Source organism: Epinephelus lanceolatus, chromosome 6 (genome assembly GCF_041903045.1).
Source record: "Epinephelus lanceolatus isolate andai-2023 chromosome 6, ASM4190304v1, whole genome shotgun sequence".
Taxonomy (NCBI): Eukaryota; Metazoa; Chordata; class Actinopteri; order Perciformes; family Serranidae; genus Epinephelus; species Epinephelus lanceolatus.
The window spans coordinates 14,910,689-14,928,855 of NC_135739.1; the positions used below are offsets into that span (position 1 = coordinate 14,910,689).

Here is an 18,167-nt window from a genome sequence, read left to right on the forward strand (position 1 = left end):
GTAATGTATAAAACAGTAAAAATTCATTCTTTTTATTTTATTTTATTTAAAAATACAGTTCATCAAGTAAACAAAGACAACGGGATGAGCCTTCTGGAATTATTTAACCTTTAGAATATTTACACATTTCCTTTTTTTTTTGTCTTGTTTTTTTTTTGCTGAAGCATGCATTAACACAAACACATGACTACAGATAGAAACACAGAGTCAGAGTGTGAGAAGCCCCCTGCAGGGTGGAGTAAGACTGCAGCAGCGAGCAGGGTGGAGCCAGAGGGGGATCGATAAGTGCAGCAGAGGAGTCCAAGATGGAAGTTGCAGCAGAGCCGAGTTGATCCGTCAGCTCAGCGTCTGGTGATGTGAGAGGGTGGCTGCAGGCCTCCTGGGAGCCACCTGTCAATCACCTTCCTCAGAGTCATACTTAAAGTCCTGCATGATCTCACTCAGAGCCTCTTTGTTCTTGATGATCCTGCAAAACAGATCACAGTGTTACAAACATTGAGGATATCTCTGACAGTTTCTTTTACAACCGAAGGATGGCCTGTTAAATTAGGAGGAAACGGGGAGTTGTGCAGCCGACAGCAGGTTGATAGTGAGTGAGTGGCTGGGTCAGCAGGGAGTGAACGCAGTAAAAACGGAGGGGTGGTTAATAGCTGCTCTTACTCGTGCTTGATCTCCTGAATCTGTTCTTGACAGCCTTCGTCCTCCGGGTGATCCTGGGCCCGCTGCCTGGCCAGCTGCAGCTTGGCTGTCTGTTGAGAAGACACATCAGATAAGATTTATGCAAACCATTCATCAGTGGAGGATGGAGGGGAGACAGAGGGTGAACTCCAACATAATGGGAGCTTTATGACATTACTGGCAGAAAAGGAAGTTGAGTTAAAATCATAAAGGAGTGTAAAACTTCATACAAAAGTGCTACACATCACCTCTGCACACCAGATGTATGACTGTTCAGGAATGTGGAAAACACCGAGGCGTAACATTTTAACAACAGTGTCTATTCGCTCACGACGAGCGCCACAGACAGACTGCAGCTCTCTTGTCACTGACTTGAAACAGAGCCTGAATAATCCCATCAGACGCATCATGCAGTTTTCCACGAGTGATGTATACTTTACACATTTATGACTTGAGCTGCCAACATAATAATCGGTGGTGAAATGGATTTCAGATGAGTGAGAGATTATGAAATGTTCTGCATAAGAAGTCTGCCCCCTTGTGGGCAAACAGTGGAGTTGTATCAAACATTAAATGAATGTGTGAACTTGAAATAGAAAGCTTTCATTGCATGATAATTAATACATTTGAAACATCATTAGTTATGACAGGTTAAGTGGATGTTTGCAACAGAGAGATTTTTGTGAAAGAATAAGTTGTATTGCTGTATAATATCATTTATATAAGTTGTATAAATGATATTATACAGCAATACTGATATTTAATACACAGGGAAATCTAGAAGTACCACTTTGCAGTCATAGTTTCCGTCCGTGTGTGTGAAAACACGGATGCTTCACACATATCTTCTCCCCAGCAGCACAAATTTTTCAAGGTGAGCACTCAAGATTAGGGTCACCAATTCAGTATCTGACCAATGTCTCCCCTTCTGTTCCTGACATATGGCATTAAGTAAATGGCCAGAAGTGTTTTCGCAGAACATTTGACTGAAATTTTGTCATAATTACAACTGAATTCCTGAATTAGGTTGGCATGGTGATGCAGTGGTTAGCACTGTCGCCTCATGGCAAGAGGATTCTGTGTGGAGTTTGCATGTTCTCCCTGTGTCAGTGTGGGTTTGCTCCTCATGGGTTTTCTCCAGCTTCCTCCCACAGTCCAAAGACATGCAGGTCAGGTTAATTGGTGACTCTAAATTGGCTGTAGGTGTGAATGTGAGAGTAAATGGTTGTCTGTCTCTATGTGTCAGCCCTGTGATAGTCTGGCGACCTGTCCTGGGTGTACCCCACCTCTCGCCCAGTGTCAGCTGGGATAGACTCCAGCCCCCCAGTTACGGAAAATTAATGAATAAGGATTCCTGAATTATGGTCAAAACCAAGCTTTGTGAGGTCACCTTTGATCAGTTCATTCTTCAAATTCAAATTTGAGGGAATTCCCTCAAGGCCTTCTTGAGATATCACTTTCACAAAATAAGGTGGACACAAAGTCACGGTGATCTTTGACCACCAAATTCTAATAGTTCATTATTGAGACCTAGTAGATGTTTGTGCCAAATTGGAGGAAATTTGCTAGGTGTTCTTGAGATATCGTGCTTACGAGAAGAGGACAGACAGCAAGATGGACAGCAGAACGGACGGACAACACGAAAACATAATGCCTCAAGCCACTGCTATTGCTGGTGTGGAGGCATAAAAATGCAAATGAATTAACCCCCCATTACATAGAAGATCTCTTAAATATGGCATGGTTGCCATCTTCTGATGGCTACTTCCAGCAGGATAACGCACCATGTCACAAAGCTCAAATCATCTCAAACTGGTTTCTTCAACATGACAATGAGTTCACTGTACTCCAATGGCCTCCACAGTCACCAGATCTCAATCCAATAGAGCACCTTTGGGATGTGGTGGAACGGGAGATTCACATCATGGATGTGCAGCCGACAAATCTGCAGCAACTGTGTGATGCTATCATGTCAGTATGGACCATCATCTCTGAGGAATGTTTCCAGAACCTTGTTGAATCTATGCCATGAAGAATTAAGGCGGTTCTGAAGGCAAAAGGAGGTCCAACCTAGTACTAGCAAGGTGTACCTAATAAAGTGGCCAGTGAGTGTACCTTTTCCCTGTCTTGGATTCAATATAAAAAACAAAACAGAGTCTTTACTCACCAGTTCAAGTTTCTCCTTCTCTTTGCTCTGAAGCTTTTCAATGTGCTCAGAGAGAGCTGGTCTGTCAAACTCATGGTGCAGCTTCCCCTTGATCTCCAGCACCTCCTTGGAGATCCCACAGAAGGCTTGCGTTACCTCATGGACCAGCTGCCTGTAGTGGTCGAAGTCATAATGGGGTCCTGTCCTCAGGTAGGCCTCATGTCCTCTGGAAGGCAGCAAAAAAACACAAGCAAAGATGAATGAGGTGTACAAGTTTGACCTCTAAGTTCAAGGACAATGATCTCTGGAGGCAGTAACGCAGTAATTTAATAACCATATGGTGGGTCATTACTAGATACTTACTCTTCAAAGAGCTGATAGGTCTCTAGCCGCTCAGACTGAAGTTGATAAAACCTCTGGATCAGGGCTTTAAAGTCTGCAGGCACCTACAGAGAGGAAATTACATTATGTACAGAAAGAATAAACAGAATATTAATCCATCAAAGCTGGATAACTGTAATAATAACTATTATTATTATTATTATTATTATAGGTATTAATATGATTACTTTCTGTGTCATTTTATTTGTACTGTTTTACAGAATGATAGAAAGTATAGGAAAAAGTAATACAAAATAGAATACAAACAAATAGAAATACGTATATAAATAAATAAAAAGGTCCAAATTGCCCTGTCCCTCAAAAGCTGATCATCCTGTGTCATAGTCAGTGACTCAATCTCTCTTCATATATGTCGTTCACAATTTTCAGCCATTCATTTTGTGTTGGTGGGTCTGCCTTGTACCATCTCTTTGTGAAGGGCTTTTTACAGGCCGCCAACAAGATTTACGGTAGTAATCTGTCTTCTCATAACACTATTCCTCCTGCCATACTGCCTAAGTACAATATCTGCATGATCTCATAACCCAGAATTTTATTAATAACCCATGAACATTTACCCAAAACTGTACAATTTAGGACGGAGTCAAAATACATGGTGTAATAATGCTCTCTCCAAGTATGAGAGGATGTTGTAGACTGTTGTGTTCTCCAAATATGCAGCCATTTATCTTCTGTAATTTTCACACCACCATTTCAGTTTTAAATTTAGGGCCGTATTTCCTCTTCTCTCTGGTAGACACTGATAAAGTGTAAACATTATTTTGTATTTCTTTGATGTGTATACTTCAATTATGGTTTTAATTATTCCATTTTCAGCTTTCTTGGTCACTTAATTAGAAACATGTATGGACAAAATATAGTTGAGCTACATTTACTTGCATATTGTATTCATATTACTAAAAAGAAATATTAGCATAAATTGTGTTTTGGCCTTTGAACAGACTAAATAAGCACATTTCCAGTTAGAGCTCTCACACCCTGTGGTGTTTGACATATTATAGGCTAAATTCTTAATAAACAATTCTCTAATTTTAATTATGTTACATTGTACTACATCTGACTGGTTAAAATTATGTGTTTATCAAGAGATAATACAATTAAGCTTTGTTACAGTAAAGTTACAGGTGACAATTGGCTCTTTAATCCTGACATTAAACGCAACAACTTCAGCTTCACTAGCCAAGTTACTATTAGCTTCCGTTAGCTTAGCACATTAAGAAGTGTTATTTTTAGAGATTCTCCGACGTTAAACTGTGATGTTAAATGTTCAGTACTCACCATGTTAACGTGTCGGAAAATACTGTCGCGGAGTTCCCACGGTTTATCACAGTGACATGTTTATATTTTGTAAATTCAAGAGGTAGCTTCACGTCAGCATGTGAATCAGCAGCAATGTTACCCGGAAATGACGTTGCTGCTCAGTGTATATCGAACGCTTTCAAAATAAAAGTTCGCATTCAACAACGGACTGACAGTTCCTCTTGTTGCCTTTTTATCTTATTTTATAAATATAGTTTAAACATTGTTGTTATAGTTTAAACGTTGTTTTTCTGTGTTTAAACTAGATATTTATTATCAGCATTTTTTGTAATAACATTTTCCTGTGAAATGATAATAAACCTTGAGCTCTTCCTGAAGCTGTGACAGTTTTTGTCAGTCAACCCAGAGTTATGACATAAACAGCATTTGCATTTGCATTGTGGGTGATAAGTAGCTACAGTAAAGGCCTATAGCTAATCTGTATTTGTGATCCCTGGGCAGGGAAATATTTTACTATGCAGACAGTAGTCCACAATATAAACAAAACTGTTTGCAAATTTACAAACAGCATATCACATAAAAAACGTCCCACAAAATATACATTATTTAGTTTCAGGAAAAAGCTTGTTCCATATGCAAAGGTTTAGATCAGTGATCACATCATAGCCATGTTAAGCCATGTTTTAGCCAAAGTGTTGTTTTGAAAACACTGGAATGTAGCTTTAGCTATCCACAAATTATGAGGAGGGTCTAAAGAAGATAGTATATGTATTTCTCAGAGTCGAACATGGAGTCAAATATAGAAGTGACAATGGTATTTAAAAAGATATATGCAATTGAAGTTCAAGTATAGGCCTAGAAAATATTTATTTATCATTCCAACCTTAAAAAAAAAAAGCTTAAATTAAATATTGTTTCTTTGGGAACAGGATATAGTGTATTGTGATTTTATGATTTTTAAAACTGCACATTTTTAGTAACATTTAAGGTCTACGTGTAAAAGCCAGACTAGAGACAAGAGTTGAAAATTAGCAATAGCTATAAACTCTGTGCAACACATCATCTCTATCAAATAATAATAATAATAACAATAAAAAGACTAACATTAGGTCTGACAACACATCTATTATATTTTGTTAATCCTGCATTAAACACCTAAGTGCAATACAATATATATATATATATATATATATATATATATATATATATATAAACATACTTTTACACATATGCATGAAGTAGCAAGAAAATCAATTAAGTTTTACATGTGATAATGCTAACTAAGGTGTGTGTTAGTGTTCAGCAAAGTGTTCATTCTGGTTGTGTTGTATGCATTTTTAAAAGACATGTACAAGATGTGTACAGTAACATACTGTTAAACTTCAATTAAAAGCCTAGCCCCTTTTACTGGCCCGGTGTGGCTACACATTTGACAGAAAGAGGCCTGTCTCAATTAGAGGCCTGGTCTTGTTGCCAAGCAGTTCATTTTTATAGAAGTTCTTTGGATGTATAAAACCAGAGTGTTGCCTACCCATGTGAGCTAATGTTAGTTAGCTGCTTAGATCATGCATACAAACAGAAATGTTTTAACATTGTCAATATAAAGATGCTACACGTCATTAGATCAGTTGATTTCATTTTACTGAAGCCATGAGCACCAGAGATGACCCTAAGTCATTCAGATTTGCTGGCATGACAAAAGCAAATAAGCAGTGAGTCCTTTCTTCTGAAGCTGTCATAGAGTCAGACTATGTGTCCATTCCTCAATTACCCAGTAAGTTATCTATATTACTTCAGTCCATAAGGGTCCACCAATCAAAAGAATTAAAGTGTTTTTTCATAGAAATCAATCCAGGTTATTAATATTGTTTTAACAGGACAAAGTGGTGTTGTGTCTGTATGCCGGGTGCCATGAAACAATCATATAACATGATTGATATGTTATTTGAAGCCTAATTTTTGTACAAGTAATATTCATGCTGGTTCAAAAAAACAATTTGATCGCATTTTCCATCTTTGTTGAGCAACAGCGTTGTATGAAAGGATTTAAAGGCCTGTCCCTTAGAGATGCCTGTCTCAAATATAAGCCTGTGACTTGAGCAAATAATAGCCTGGGCTACTAATTGAATTTTTACAGTAGATTGTTAGCATTAAATATGCTTTTATTTACCCAACTAATGTCACTGAATGTAAGATACATGCTGTTAGCCTGTTACAGCCAGCAGAACAGGATAAGCACTCTGTTTTTCAGCCAGCATGAAGAAGTCCTTAAGATGCTCAGAAAAAGTTTAATTTGAAAATATACCTTGTGGTGAGTTTGTTTTGGCAGGACTGTGACGGTTTTATTTTGAAAAGGGTCAAAATGTCTCCTGCAGCTGACTCCCACTAACCAATCAAATGCTGCTGTGCACAATCAGAAACACCCCAGCTCTTTCTATTTAATTACAGAGGGTGTATTATTAAAATGAATTCACAATAATATATGGAGTGGTGTTTCATAAGCACAATATCTGGGCTAATTAACCATAAAATGGTCCCTGAGGTGCAGCTATTCTACCTGTTGCTTCTTATCTTGCAGCTGTATCAAACAGAATAACAGCCCATCCACTGGGGGCTGATCTGAGCCTGGTCTGCTTTGTGTTTATGCCATTTGAAAGCTTTATTCCAATATGGAGGAAAGAGGTCGCAAAGCTACTACTGTGCAGACGCGGGCACTCCTACGCCTTCAGTCTCCCTCTGCCGTTCATTGGTCCATTCAGCATCTTCAGCACCACGCAGGCTGAACAGCGGCACACAGCCGTGCAGCCTTCATCAGATGAGGATGCCGAGCGGCGGATACGCTGCCCTCCACGGTTACTATGACACTGTTTATCTCAGATTTTCAACCCTAATGTCGTTGTTTCATCAGTCTTTAACATGTGTTGACAGCCGGTGTATCTGCAGCTCATTGTCTCCCCGGGTTTGATCGGGAGCGACCCGCCTGTGTCGTCTAACTCTGCAGGAGGAAGCTGTTTTTCCCGTCACAGATGCTCGGACTCCCAGGGTTTGTTTATTCCACCGGGTTTCCCTCCGGTCGAGAGGACAGGCATGCCGGACAGTGACAGTACCACGGCTCGGGTTATAGGCAGCAGCAGCGTCTCATGTTCAGTGCCGCATCAACAAGCCTCGCCGCCCGACCACCGGGTCCCCCTGCCGGCGCCCCGGTGTCCGCCGGTCCCCCGACGCCTCTTGTGACATGACAGCTCGGGGACGGAAGAAGAGGATCAAAGGTTACGGGCAGGGGTCCAAGCAGGAGCAGAGACGGGTCGGATCCTTGAGGAGAGGGCGCACGGAAACAGACTGTGTGCACTGTTTGAGAGGAGAGGATACAATCATACCTGTATCAAAAATTCATGTGATACTTTATTAGTCCCCGCAGGGTGTTTCTCGTGTGGCTCCCACAGAGAGGTCAGAGCAACGGAGCAGCGGCCCCTGGAGTTGCCTATACTGACACAGGGGTGTCCTGGTCTCACTGAACCCAGCTGTCCCCCCTCACTGAAGCCTTATTGTGATTCTGATTCGGGCCTACAGCGTGGAGAGTGGTAGCACCCACCTTTGCCTTACAGTTTCATCTGATGCACGGCCTCATAGTGTTGATACTGGTCGAGTCCCAGTCAGCAGTGTTGTTCCCCAGGCCTGGCAGGCTCACTTGGCTGCTCCTGACCATCACCTTCACCTGCACCGCCATGGGCTGCATCCAGAGCATCGCCTGTAACAAGTCACGCATCAAACGGGAGAACATCGTGGTGTACGACCTGTCGGCCACCATAGACCACTGCCCGACTGTCATTGAGGAGAACTCGCCCATAGTGCTTCGGTACAAGACGCCCTATTTCAAAGCCTCGGCGCGGATTGTGATGCCCCCCATTCCGCGCAACGAGACATGGGTGGTGGGTTGGATCCAGGCGTGCACCCAGATGGAATTTTACAACACCTACGGAGATGTCGGCATGTGAGTTCACACCTCTGTCACCTGCGTCCTCATTACACCCTTGTGACGTGTTTTCAGATGCAAAAAAAAAAAAAAAAAAAGAGTGTGCGCGTGCCTGCGTGCATGCTTGTACACTGTGTATAAAACGTGTTCATGCTTGTGCATCACACTGAGTTGCATGGAGGAGCATTTGTGCACGCAGCAGGTTAACTGTGCTTGTCAGCCTCCTTCATTCAAACGCCCACCGACAGATTCTGTTCCTGTGACTCTGGCACCTAAATAGAAAAGCTGCTATTAGAGGAGCTAAACAACAGTTGATGCTCTTACACTCAAATTGTGCCCACGGAGACATGTCCTCCCCCACACCCACAACACACACACACGTATATATTATCTGTAGGGCATATGTGAGGGGGTGTTTAATCCTGCTGGGTTTAAGGGGTGAGACACTGCATGGGGCTCAGGGTGGTTTTAGGATTGGTCATGACAGCATAACAAATAGATGGAAGGGGGACACCAGATGACAGTAACAGTTTGGCACAACAAAGAGATGATGATAATCCACTGACATACTGAACCACTAGATATCATTTACAGGCAGCTGCTGAGGTCTCAATGCAAGCTTGTGTCTGAGTAAGAATTGTAGAGCTTCTGAAACTATCTTGTTGCCTCTGATTTTCTCTGTGAACAAAAAATCACAACTTTTCCCAACTCAGACACACGAGTGTGTCAGCAATCCCTTATCCAGAGTCACTTTAAATTCAAAAAAGTGGAACTGCTGTCACCTCCAAATTGACTGGCACCTCATTTATACATGTTTGTTGCTGTTAATGTGGACACTAATGATCATTTCCTGTGTGAATAATCTGTCAACTGTTTTATTGAATCAATCACGCAGGATAAAAATGTAAAAAAAAAAAAATGGTGAAAAATAACATACAATTTCCAAGAGTCCAAGAAGACACCTTTGCATTGCTTCATTTGTAGAAAAAAAGTCTCAACCTCCCCAAAAAGTGTTAAACTTACAGTGAGATAAGAGGTAAAACTAATTCACAAAATAGTCTTATAATTATAAGTTGACTGATTAACCAATTATGTTTCAGCACTGTGAAAGTTTTCTTGATTTTTTTTTTTTTTTTTTTTTTTTTTTTTTACATACAGACTAGTTTTCCTCAATTATCATTCGAGAAATTCAACAACCTCTTATTGTTCATCTGTAGGTCCGGCTTTTGAATAAAGTGCAAGAACGTAAAGTACGAGAAAGTACCTGCAGTTTATATTAGTTAGCAAATGAGTCATTGGACCTTTAAAAAGCAGCTTAAAGCTGTAGTTAACTTTTGTAAAATCAACTTTTTGTTATATTTGCTAAAACTGTCACTACATCCACACAGAAGCAGACAATACAGTTTGTAACAACTCTTAGATCCTCTTCTGCACTCCAACTCACATCACCATCTGCCCGCTTGACTACCACGGGATCTAGAGCCTTCAGCCGTTCTGCGCCCCCGCCTCTGGAACGCTCTCCCCGGTGACATTCGCAATATTGACTCCCTTTCCACTTTGAAATCCCATCTAAAAGTACACCTTTTCAAGCTGGCATACTCAGTCTGATTTAATAGTGACACACATATTGATGGTGATGATTTTATTTTGATGATTTTATACCTACTATTTATAATCATGATTTTTGTCTATTCATTATAATAACTTTATTGTATATCACAGAATTGTTAGGTTTTAGGATCTATGGATACATTGTTGCTTGTTTTTTTAACTGTGCCTCATAAGATGTCCTTGAGTGTCCTGAAAGGCACTTATAAATAAAATGCATTATCATTATTATTATTGTAAATTCAGGTTCCTTCTCACACTCCTTGTGCTTTTAAAGGGATAGTGCACCCAAAAATGAAAAATCAGCCATTATCTACTCATCCATATGCCGACGGAGGCTCAGGTGAAGTTTTAGAGTCCTCACATCCCTTGTGGAGATCAGCAGGGGGAGCGGCTAGCACACCTAATGGCAGACGGCCCCCCAGACTAACGTCCAAGAACACAAAATTGAAACCACAAAATATCTCCATACTGCTCATCCGTAGTGATCCAAGTGTCCTGAAGCCCCGACATAAAAAGTTGTTTCGAAAAACATCATTTGAACTCTGTTTTTAGCCTCATTGTAGCCTGTAGCTCTGACTGCTTCTCTGTGCACCGTGCTCACGTGTGCGCGCTCAGGGTGTTCGGTGATGCACGGTCTCTGAAGAGCAACAGTCTCGTCAGTACTGATGTCCAGATTCTCAAGTGCAGGCATTGCCAATTCCCAGTCTGAGCAGCAAAGACTTTCCTCATCCATTGGCATTGCTTTGCATTTGAAACAACTACACCACCAGGTTTCCAGTGCTCGACTCCAGTATTCTGCGGCTGGCTGAGGGTTAGGCTCATGAGCTGCGACGGCTGCTTCGTCCAGTAGCCTGAGTTCTGCGTCCGTATACTCGGGCTCAAACAAATACGGCTCAACAAAGAAATGCTGTTCCTCCTCAATTTCAAAGTCTTCAGACATGTTGGGCTGTCCTTTGCTAAAAGACCATAGTGCAAATTATCTTTTAGCTCTGTGGTTACTGTTGTCTCTCCCTGCGGTGCACGTGTCACGTGATGTAAACACGGGTAAGCAAAGCTCGTGCTTTCACTGGGCTCGCGCAAGCGCACACATGTGAGCACGGAGCACAGAGAAGCAGTCAGAGCTACAGGCTACAGTGAGTTCAAATGACGTTTTTCGAAACAACTTTTTATGTCGGGGCTTCAGGACACTTGGATCACTACAGATGGGCATGTTGGAGATATTTTGTGGTTTCAATTTTGTGTTCTTGGACGTTAGTCTGGGGTGCCGTCAGCCATTAGGTGTGCTAGCCGCTCCCCCCGCCAATCTCTGCAAGGGATGCGAGGACTCTAAAACTTCACCTGAGCCTCTGTCGGCATATGGGTGAGTAGATAATGGCTGAATTTTCATTTTTGGGTGCACTATCCCTTTAAGGGCATTTGATAGAATCTACCGCAGCATACAGAAAACAACCAATCAGAGCCGAGGAGTCTCTAACGCAGCTGTCAATCATTTCAATCACTGTCAAACTAGGCAATGCGGATCAAATATGAATCAAGATTCTGTTACTGCATTGCCTATTTTTCACCGCAAATGTTTTCAGAAATATATTTTAGTGTAGTGTTTAGCTGTAAAATGAGAAAGTTGGTCCGGCTGGTGGGTGGTGCTCTGTTTCTCTGGGTGGTAACTGTATACAAATTGGCAGCTGGGTGACAAACTTTCTCATTTTACAGATAAACAGTACACTAAAATGTTTCTGAAAACAACTGAGGCAAGAAATAGGCAATGCAGTGACAGAATCTTGATTCATATTTGATCAGTGTTGCCCAGTTTAACAGTTTGACCGCAGTTCACCAGCAGTGATTGACATGATTGACAGCTACATTAGAGACTCCTTGGCTCTGATTGGTTGTTTTCGTGCTGTACTGCCATTACAAGCACTACGAAAAGTCAGAGGAGCATGATTTTTTCCTGAGATTATCTGTCGCATGTACCACTGTGTGGATGTAGTGACAGATTCAGCAAATATGACAAAAAGGTTGTTTTTTTTTAAATAACCTTCTACAGCTTTAAAGCTGTTTAAAAGTTGTTTTGCTGTCCTCCAGTTAAGTCTCACCTTGCTGCAGTGATGAAGAAGATTACCCAGAAGTCTCTTTGTCTCCAGTCTCATACTGTCTGTCTCCCTCCAGGTCGAGCTGGGAGCTGCCTCAGCTACGAGAAGGGCTGGTGAGGGCCATCAGCGACTCAGACGGCGTGAGCTATCCCTGGTACGGAAACACGACAGAGACTGTCACCATAGTGGGCCCCACCTCCAAGCCATCCCGCTTCATCGTTAGCATGAATGACAATTTTTACCCCAGCGTCACCTGGGCCGTGCCGGTCAGTGAATCCAACACGCCCTTACTGACCAACATCAAAAGGGACCAGAGCTTCACCACCTGGCTGGTGGCGCTCAACACCACGTCCAGGGAAAAGATCCTGCTCCACACCATCAAGTGGAGGATGAGGGTCGATATCGCAGTGGATCCGTCCCTCCCTCTGGGCTCCAGGGCCAGGCTGGTGGGCAGGGTGCACCAGGACCAGCCGCGGGTGCTGACCCGCATGGAGCCCATCCCTCCCAACGCCATGGGGAGGCCCAATGCCAACGACGCCCAGGTTCTGATGTGGAGGCCAAGGAGAGGGCCTCCGCTTGTTGTCATACCACCCAAGTAGATCGTTGGGAGCATCTGATTGGCCGTTTGTTATATCATATCAAAGCGGGCCACCTCTATAGTCAGACAGGATAATCAGATGAAAGACAAAAACAACAAAAATGAAGATCCATAAGCAGGCTGAGACTTGTGTCAACAGCACAAATCAAAAGTTGCAGTCTTTTGCGTGTAAAATCTCGAGGGGACAACCGCCTTAATTCCCCACTGCTGCCTTTGACAATCCAGAAAGTATGTTGGTCTCTCCTTCTGGTGCTGTTGAGCTGTTGGGCACCCAGGCCTTCACTGCAGCCCAGCACAACTGAGCAAAGCTAACTCTGAAAGTCCGCCATTAGTGCTGGGATGTAACGCAAACCTGTACTGTAGCTACTCAGGCCCAGAACAAAAACGATCAAGCCTAAACACAGACCCTGTTTCAAAAGGTTCTTCGGCCTTAATGACGACATGATACTGGCCTGCTCCGTACTGTACAGTAAAGTGCTGTGTACGAGTGTAACCGAGGGAAGGTGATAGTGTTTATGTGTCATGCAACACTGCTGCAGGGTGTATTCATTACAGAGATAACTATAGTATCTAAAATGTTACTGGGATGATGTGCTTTCAGAGATGATGTGAGTGTGGGTGTGCAGGCATGTGTGTTTGTGTTTGTGTGTTTTCTATAATGGAGACCCAGGGTTGGGTCCAGGCTTGCTGCTTTGTCACACCAGACTGCCTCACACACACACACACACACACACACACACACACACCGGTGGCCTCATTATGCTACAGGGAGGGACACTTTGCAAGATGATTTAAAAAACAGAAAGATTGTCAACATACATGCATCCTCAGAGCCACTTTGTTTTTTTAACATATCACAGAAAATGTAGAAATCACAGCTTTTGGATTTGGTGACAGGCACACTGTACGTGCATTCAGACAAACCTTAAATGAAGCCCTGCAGCAGGATTTTTGTTTTTCAATCACAAATGGCCAGTTCATCCGAGCTGCAGAGCTTCTCGCTCCCTGCCTTTTGAAAGCCAGTGATGCCTGTGTTGATGACAACCTTCTACAGTGAAAACACGACAACGTCTTTGCCATGTCCCATCTAATCCTATCTGTGTGGTGGAGAGGTTATTTTATTTAACGAGTCATAAAATGAGTCTGCCGTCAGTGGCTGCGCGAGGACAAACAGAGCCACATGACGTCTTTATCGAGTCAGTATTTGTTGTTGAAGAGCAAAGATTGTAGTAAACTGTATTTACACTGTTAGAAGAATCAGTTCATCTAAATTACAAAGAAAACAAAGCTTCTCACTTATCCAGCCATGCAGATTTTTGGGGGATTTTATTTGTCCAAGTTTTGAAATATCTGTCTGTGACATTTGTGCCTGAAATTTCTTTAGTGATCATAGCTTTGAAAAACTGCATTCAAACAAAACTTAAAAGTCGACAGCCATGCTAGCAGCTCTGAGGCTAAGTGCTAACATGCTAACATGACCAAGTACCGGGAGCGTCCCTATGTTCCCCAGCTTAATACCCACTTAAAATAACTCATTAAGGAGACCTTTTAAAGCAGTGGTTCCCAACTGATGGGTCACAGCTCCATTCTGAATGGACTGCAAGTGACTCACGAATGTGCCAAGTTTGTAAAAAACACACTTTATTTTTAAGTATAGTGAATTTCTAGCACAGCTTTTATTTTGAAGTGCTGTTTCCTGCTGTACACTTAGTGACTAATGGGCAGCTACTTGACAGAGACGGCAAACTAGCTCAATGACATGGCCAAACACAATTATAATGCTGAATATATTTAACTGTGGACATTGACCTTGGACCTTGATTTGATGACGAAGGAGAAATCTGGACCCTGGGGCTGGACCAGTTGGGAACCACTGTTTTAAAGGGTTTTATGTTCTCAGGATTTTTTTTTTAATAGGACAAATGTTCACTGTATGTTCCCCTGGAAGAACATGTTTAAATTTGAATTTGTGGGCAAGACAGTTTTCTTGACTGTAGACATTGATATCAGCACAGTGGCCCAACGGATTATTACGACTAAAACTGCACTCCAAACATCTGTATCCCTCCGATGTTTTGCAATCTGAATTGCGAAGCTAGCCCTTACAAAACTCTTAATACGTTAGTTTATATCAAGAGACACAGGACCCTCGAAACATAGGGACGACATCCCAAGTACCATGTTTACCATCATCTTAGTTTAGCGTGTTAGCTAGTGACGATTGTACAGCTGAGGCTGACGAGAATCATTCTTTTTTTAGCAGGTATTTGGTCATGAACTGAAGTATTAGACATTAAATCTGGATGATGGCGCTAGTAGGAAAGTCACTTAATCACCAAACTTGTGCCACAATGAATATCTCGCTACCTATATAGTAGTTGTCGGAATGGGTTATTAAAAAAACAAATACCGTAAAACTTCAATCAATAGCTCGGGCTGTTATTCGCTTAAATCACTGAAATCAACAGGCCTATATTTGGGACAGGCCATTAACTGCTGTCACACAAAACTGTTGCTCAGCAAAGATCGGGAAATACAATCACATTGTCTATTTAAACCAGCATGAATATTACTTGTTTAATAATTAGGCCTTGGATAATACATCACTTATGAATCATTCATTTGATCGAGCTAGAGAGAGTGACTTATGGCACTTGACGATAAGGGCACCTGGCATGCTGACACAACACCACTTGGAAAACTTGGATTACTTTCTATGAAAAACCCTTTTTATTCTTTTGATCTGAGGTCCCTTACAGACTAAAGGAATATGAATATCTCATAGGGTAATCGAGGAACGGACACATAATCTGAGGTAGCCAACAACCCAGTTTTATACATCTGAAGAACTGCTTGGCAACCAGACCAGGCTTCTAATTGAGACAGGCCTTTATTTGTCACAACATGTTGCCACACTGGGCGTTTAATCAAAGCTTTACGGTATGACAACCTTGTGGTTGCGCAAAAGGAATTACCGAGTAATTAGGACATATCCTTTAGGAACCTTTAATATCTGTACAGAATTTTGCGGCAATCCAACCAGTACTTGTTGAGATATCTAAATGGGGGGCAAATTGGTGGACCAATAAACCAAAAAATTAATGTTGCCATCTTTTGTACAACCCTGCATGGCCAAAAATTGTCACCCTTGATCATCTACAGCCTTTGTTATCAACAGTTTTCATAAGAGTAACTTCTTAAAAGTATTTACAATGGAAACTGCTTCTGGAGAGACACGTTGATAATGATTTTAAATGTAAACTGTCAAAGCTGTGAGCGTGTGGCACTCCGGTCACCTCCACTGTATCAGGTGGAGGCAGAAATCTTTAACGCGGATATCTGAAAACCTGGGAAAATAAGTGAAACTTTCTACATGGCTAAGTACCAACAGAAGTGAGAAGTTTTTTTGTAATTTGGGTGGAGTGACCCTTTAAAGATTGGTGCAGTATTTGGTTTACACAGACATGTTTCTTGTGCCATTAAGCTCTTTTTTTATGTGTTTTTATGAAGACTCATGACGACAGAATATTTCACAGTCATGCTGAATCTGAAGATGTTGCTGATCAGACAGGTCTATACGTTGTATTTCTGTTCACACACACTCAGCACACAGCAGACCAGTGAAACCGCTCATGCCGAAGTGCTGAGCTGGTCCCGATGAGACAGAGATGAAGAGAGAGACGGAGGATGTAACCACGTTATCTTACCCATGCTGCTGCTCATTACTCCTGGTGCAAACCGAACGAGCCTTCACACACACACATACACACCTCACCTGGAACGACGCCGGGAGTGTCTCTGCCTGTGTGTTGCCAGCCGTGCAACACACTCATCACACAAACACTGGATAGTTTAACAACATGCCAATTGTAGCCATTACACAGGAGCAGTTTGTGACGCTGACAATCAAGGGAAACATCTAGAGCAGCACTTTGTAACCGGAGGTGATCTTTACTGGTCTGATTATCAGAGGATTGAGGCTTTTATAGGGGGAAAGGAAGCAGAAACTTTTTTTCACATGTTGCCCCAATTAAAATAAAGTGTTGGCGAAAATAGTTTATACTTGACCACGAGGTCACACAGTCTGCTGTCTGTGTGTATCAGGGCCTCAAGTGTCTTTTACAGTAACAGATGTGCCTGAGGACTGGAGGGAGAGCGGTACACGGCCCTTCACGAGGAGCTTTACTCGTTAGTTCCTACTCGTTCTGCTGATCGACTGTCTGATGCAGTTATTGGTTTAAAATGGCTGGGTGTTTTACAGTGTTATATTATGAAGGACGTGAAACTCTGCCGTGTTACAGTCCTTTCTCTCAGACTGTCTGGCTTTTGCATGCAGTGTTTTTAAACTCATTAAAACAAATGCCAAAAATATCAAAGTGTGAATTTATTCATGTCATGTAGTTTGCAGCTCAAAGGCAACGTGCCAAGTATTAAATTAGACAAGGTAGACTTGTAATTGTGCAAAAATTAATCTAGACTCAGACAGCAGGGGGGGATTGTGTTAGAAAGAGTGACAAGCTGTTGAGATGACTCCATGATACACTGAAAACAATAAACTGTACAGTGCTGGAACTAGCACATTTGGCACCCTGGGCAAACCCCCACCCCCCAAAAATATGTTTTTATTATTATTATTATCATGTTTATTGTATTTATTACTAACTAGAACAAGAGCTAACAAGAAAACAATGCAAACAAGAAGACAATCCAGTGTGCAAATTGGCAAATTTCATCTTTCTGTTTGTGTACTGCACCTCAGATGGCTTTTGCCTTTTCACTGTTTCTTACTCTAAAACTCCACATACACTCCATCATTTTCCTTTCATTCAGTGTTGTCAATTTGCCGACTTTCTCACTAGATCTGGCAACTTTTCAGCCCCTCTTACTAATTTTAATGCTACAAAGCAACTACTGAAAAATCTAGCAACTAAATTCGACCACACATGAAAAAGAGAAAAATATATATTGTTATTCTTTCCCATGCACAGCTCTTCCTCCATCAGCCCAAAGTCTCTCCCCCTCTTTCCTCTTGCACTGTGTAGTAGGTGTAGGATGGGCGACGAGAGGAGACGCTGCTCACAGTAGGAGTTCAGTTGCAGTGAGACTCTAGGAAGTGGTGCACTATAGTATAAGCACAATAGCTCTCATGCCATTCAGATTTTTTACTAAGGAATGTTCCTAGTGAATCTAATACAGGGAATGCACAATGATGTCATCAATACACATATAAACGCACGACACCATCTGGCAACTTTTAGAGCTAGTGCTGGCTACTTTAATTGGAAAAGAGTTGGCAACACTGATTTTGTTTGATTTTTTTGAGAGTCAAAAAAGAAACAAAATTTGGTGGCTGACTGTGTCACCTATAGGAAGAGCCACCACTGATACCGCAGTGAATCTAACACAGTG

General features: G+C 41.9%; 2 protein-coding genes across 2 annotated transcripts; one reads left to right on the forward strand and one right to left on the reverse strand.

Annotated features, from left to right (window-relative positions):
* Positions 1 to 16: 16 nt before the first annotated feature.
* On the reverse strand, positions 17 to 4,657 carry rex1bd (required for excision 1-B domain containing). The gene is made up of 5 exons (XM_033621003.2): positions 4,505 to 4,657; positions 3,188 to 3,270; positions 2,846 to 3,050; positions 661 to 749; positions 17 to 466 (listed from the first exon to the last, which is right to left on the reverse strand). Exons 1-5 carry the CDS (start codon positions 4,505 to 4,507, stop codon positions 394 to 396), a joined length of 453 nt encoding a protein of 150 aa, XP_033476894.1. The 5' UTR covers positions 4,508 to 4,657; the 3' UTR covers positions 17 to 393.
* Positions 4,658 to 5,735: 1,078 nt separating this feature from the next.
* On the forward strand, positions 5,736 to 17,261 carry fam78bb (family with sequence similarity 78 member Bb). The gene is made up of 2 exons (XM_033621225.2): positions 5,736 to 8,477; positions 12,237 to 17,261. Exons 1-2 carry the CDS (start codon positions 8,101 to 8,103, stop codon positions 12,757 to 12,759), a joined length of 900 nt encoding a protein of 299 aa, XP_033477116.1. The 5' UTR covers positions 5,736 to 8,100; the 3' UTR covers positions 12,760 to 17,261.
* Positions 17,262 to 18,167: the final 906 nt, after the last annotated feature.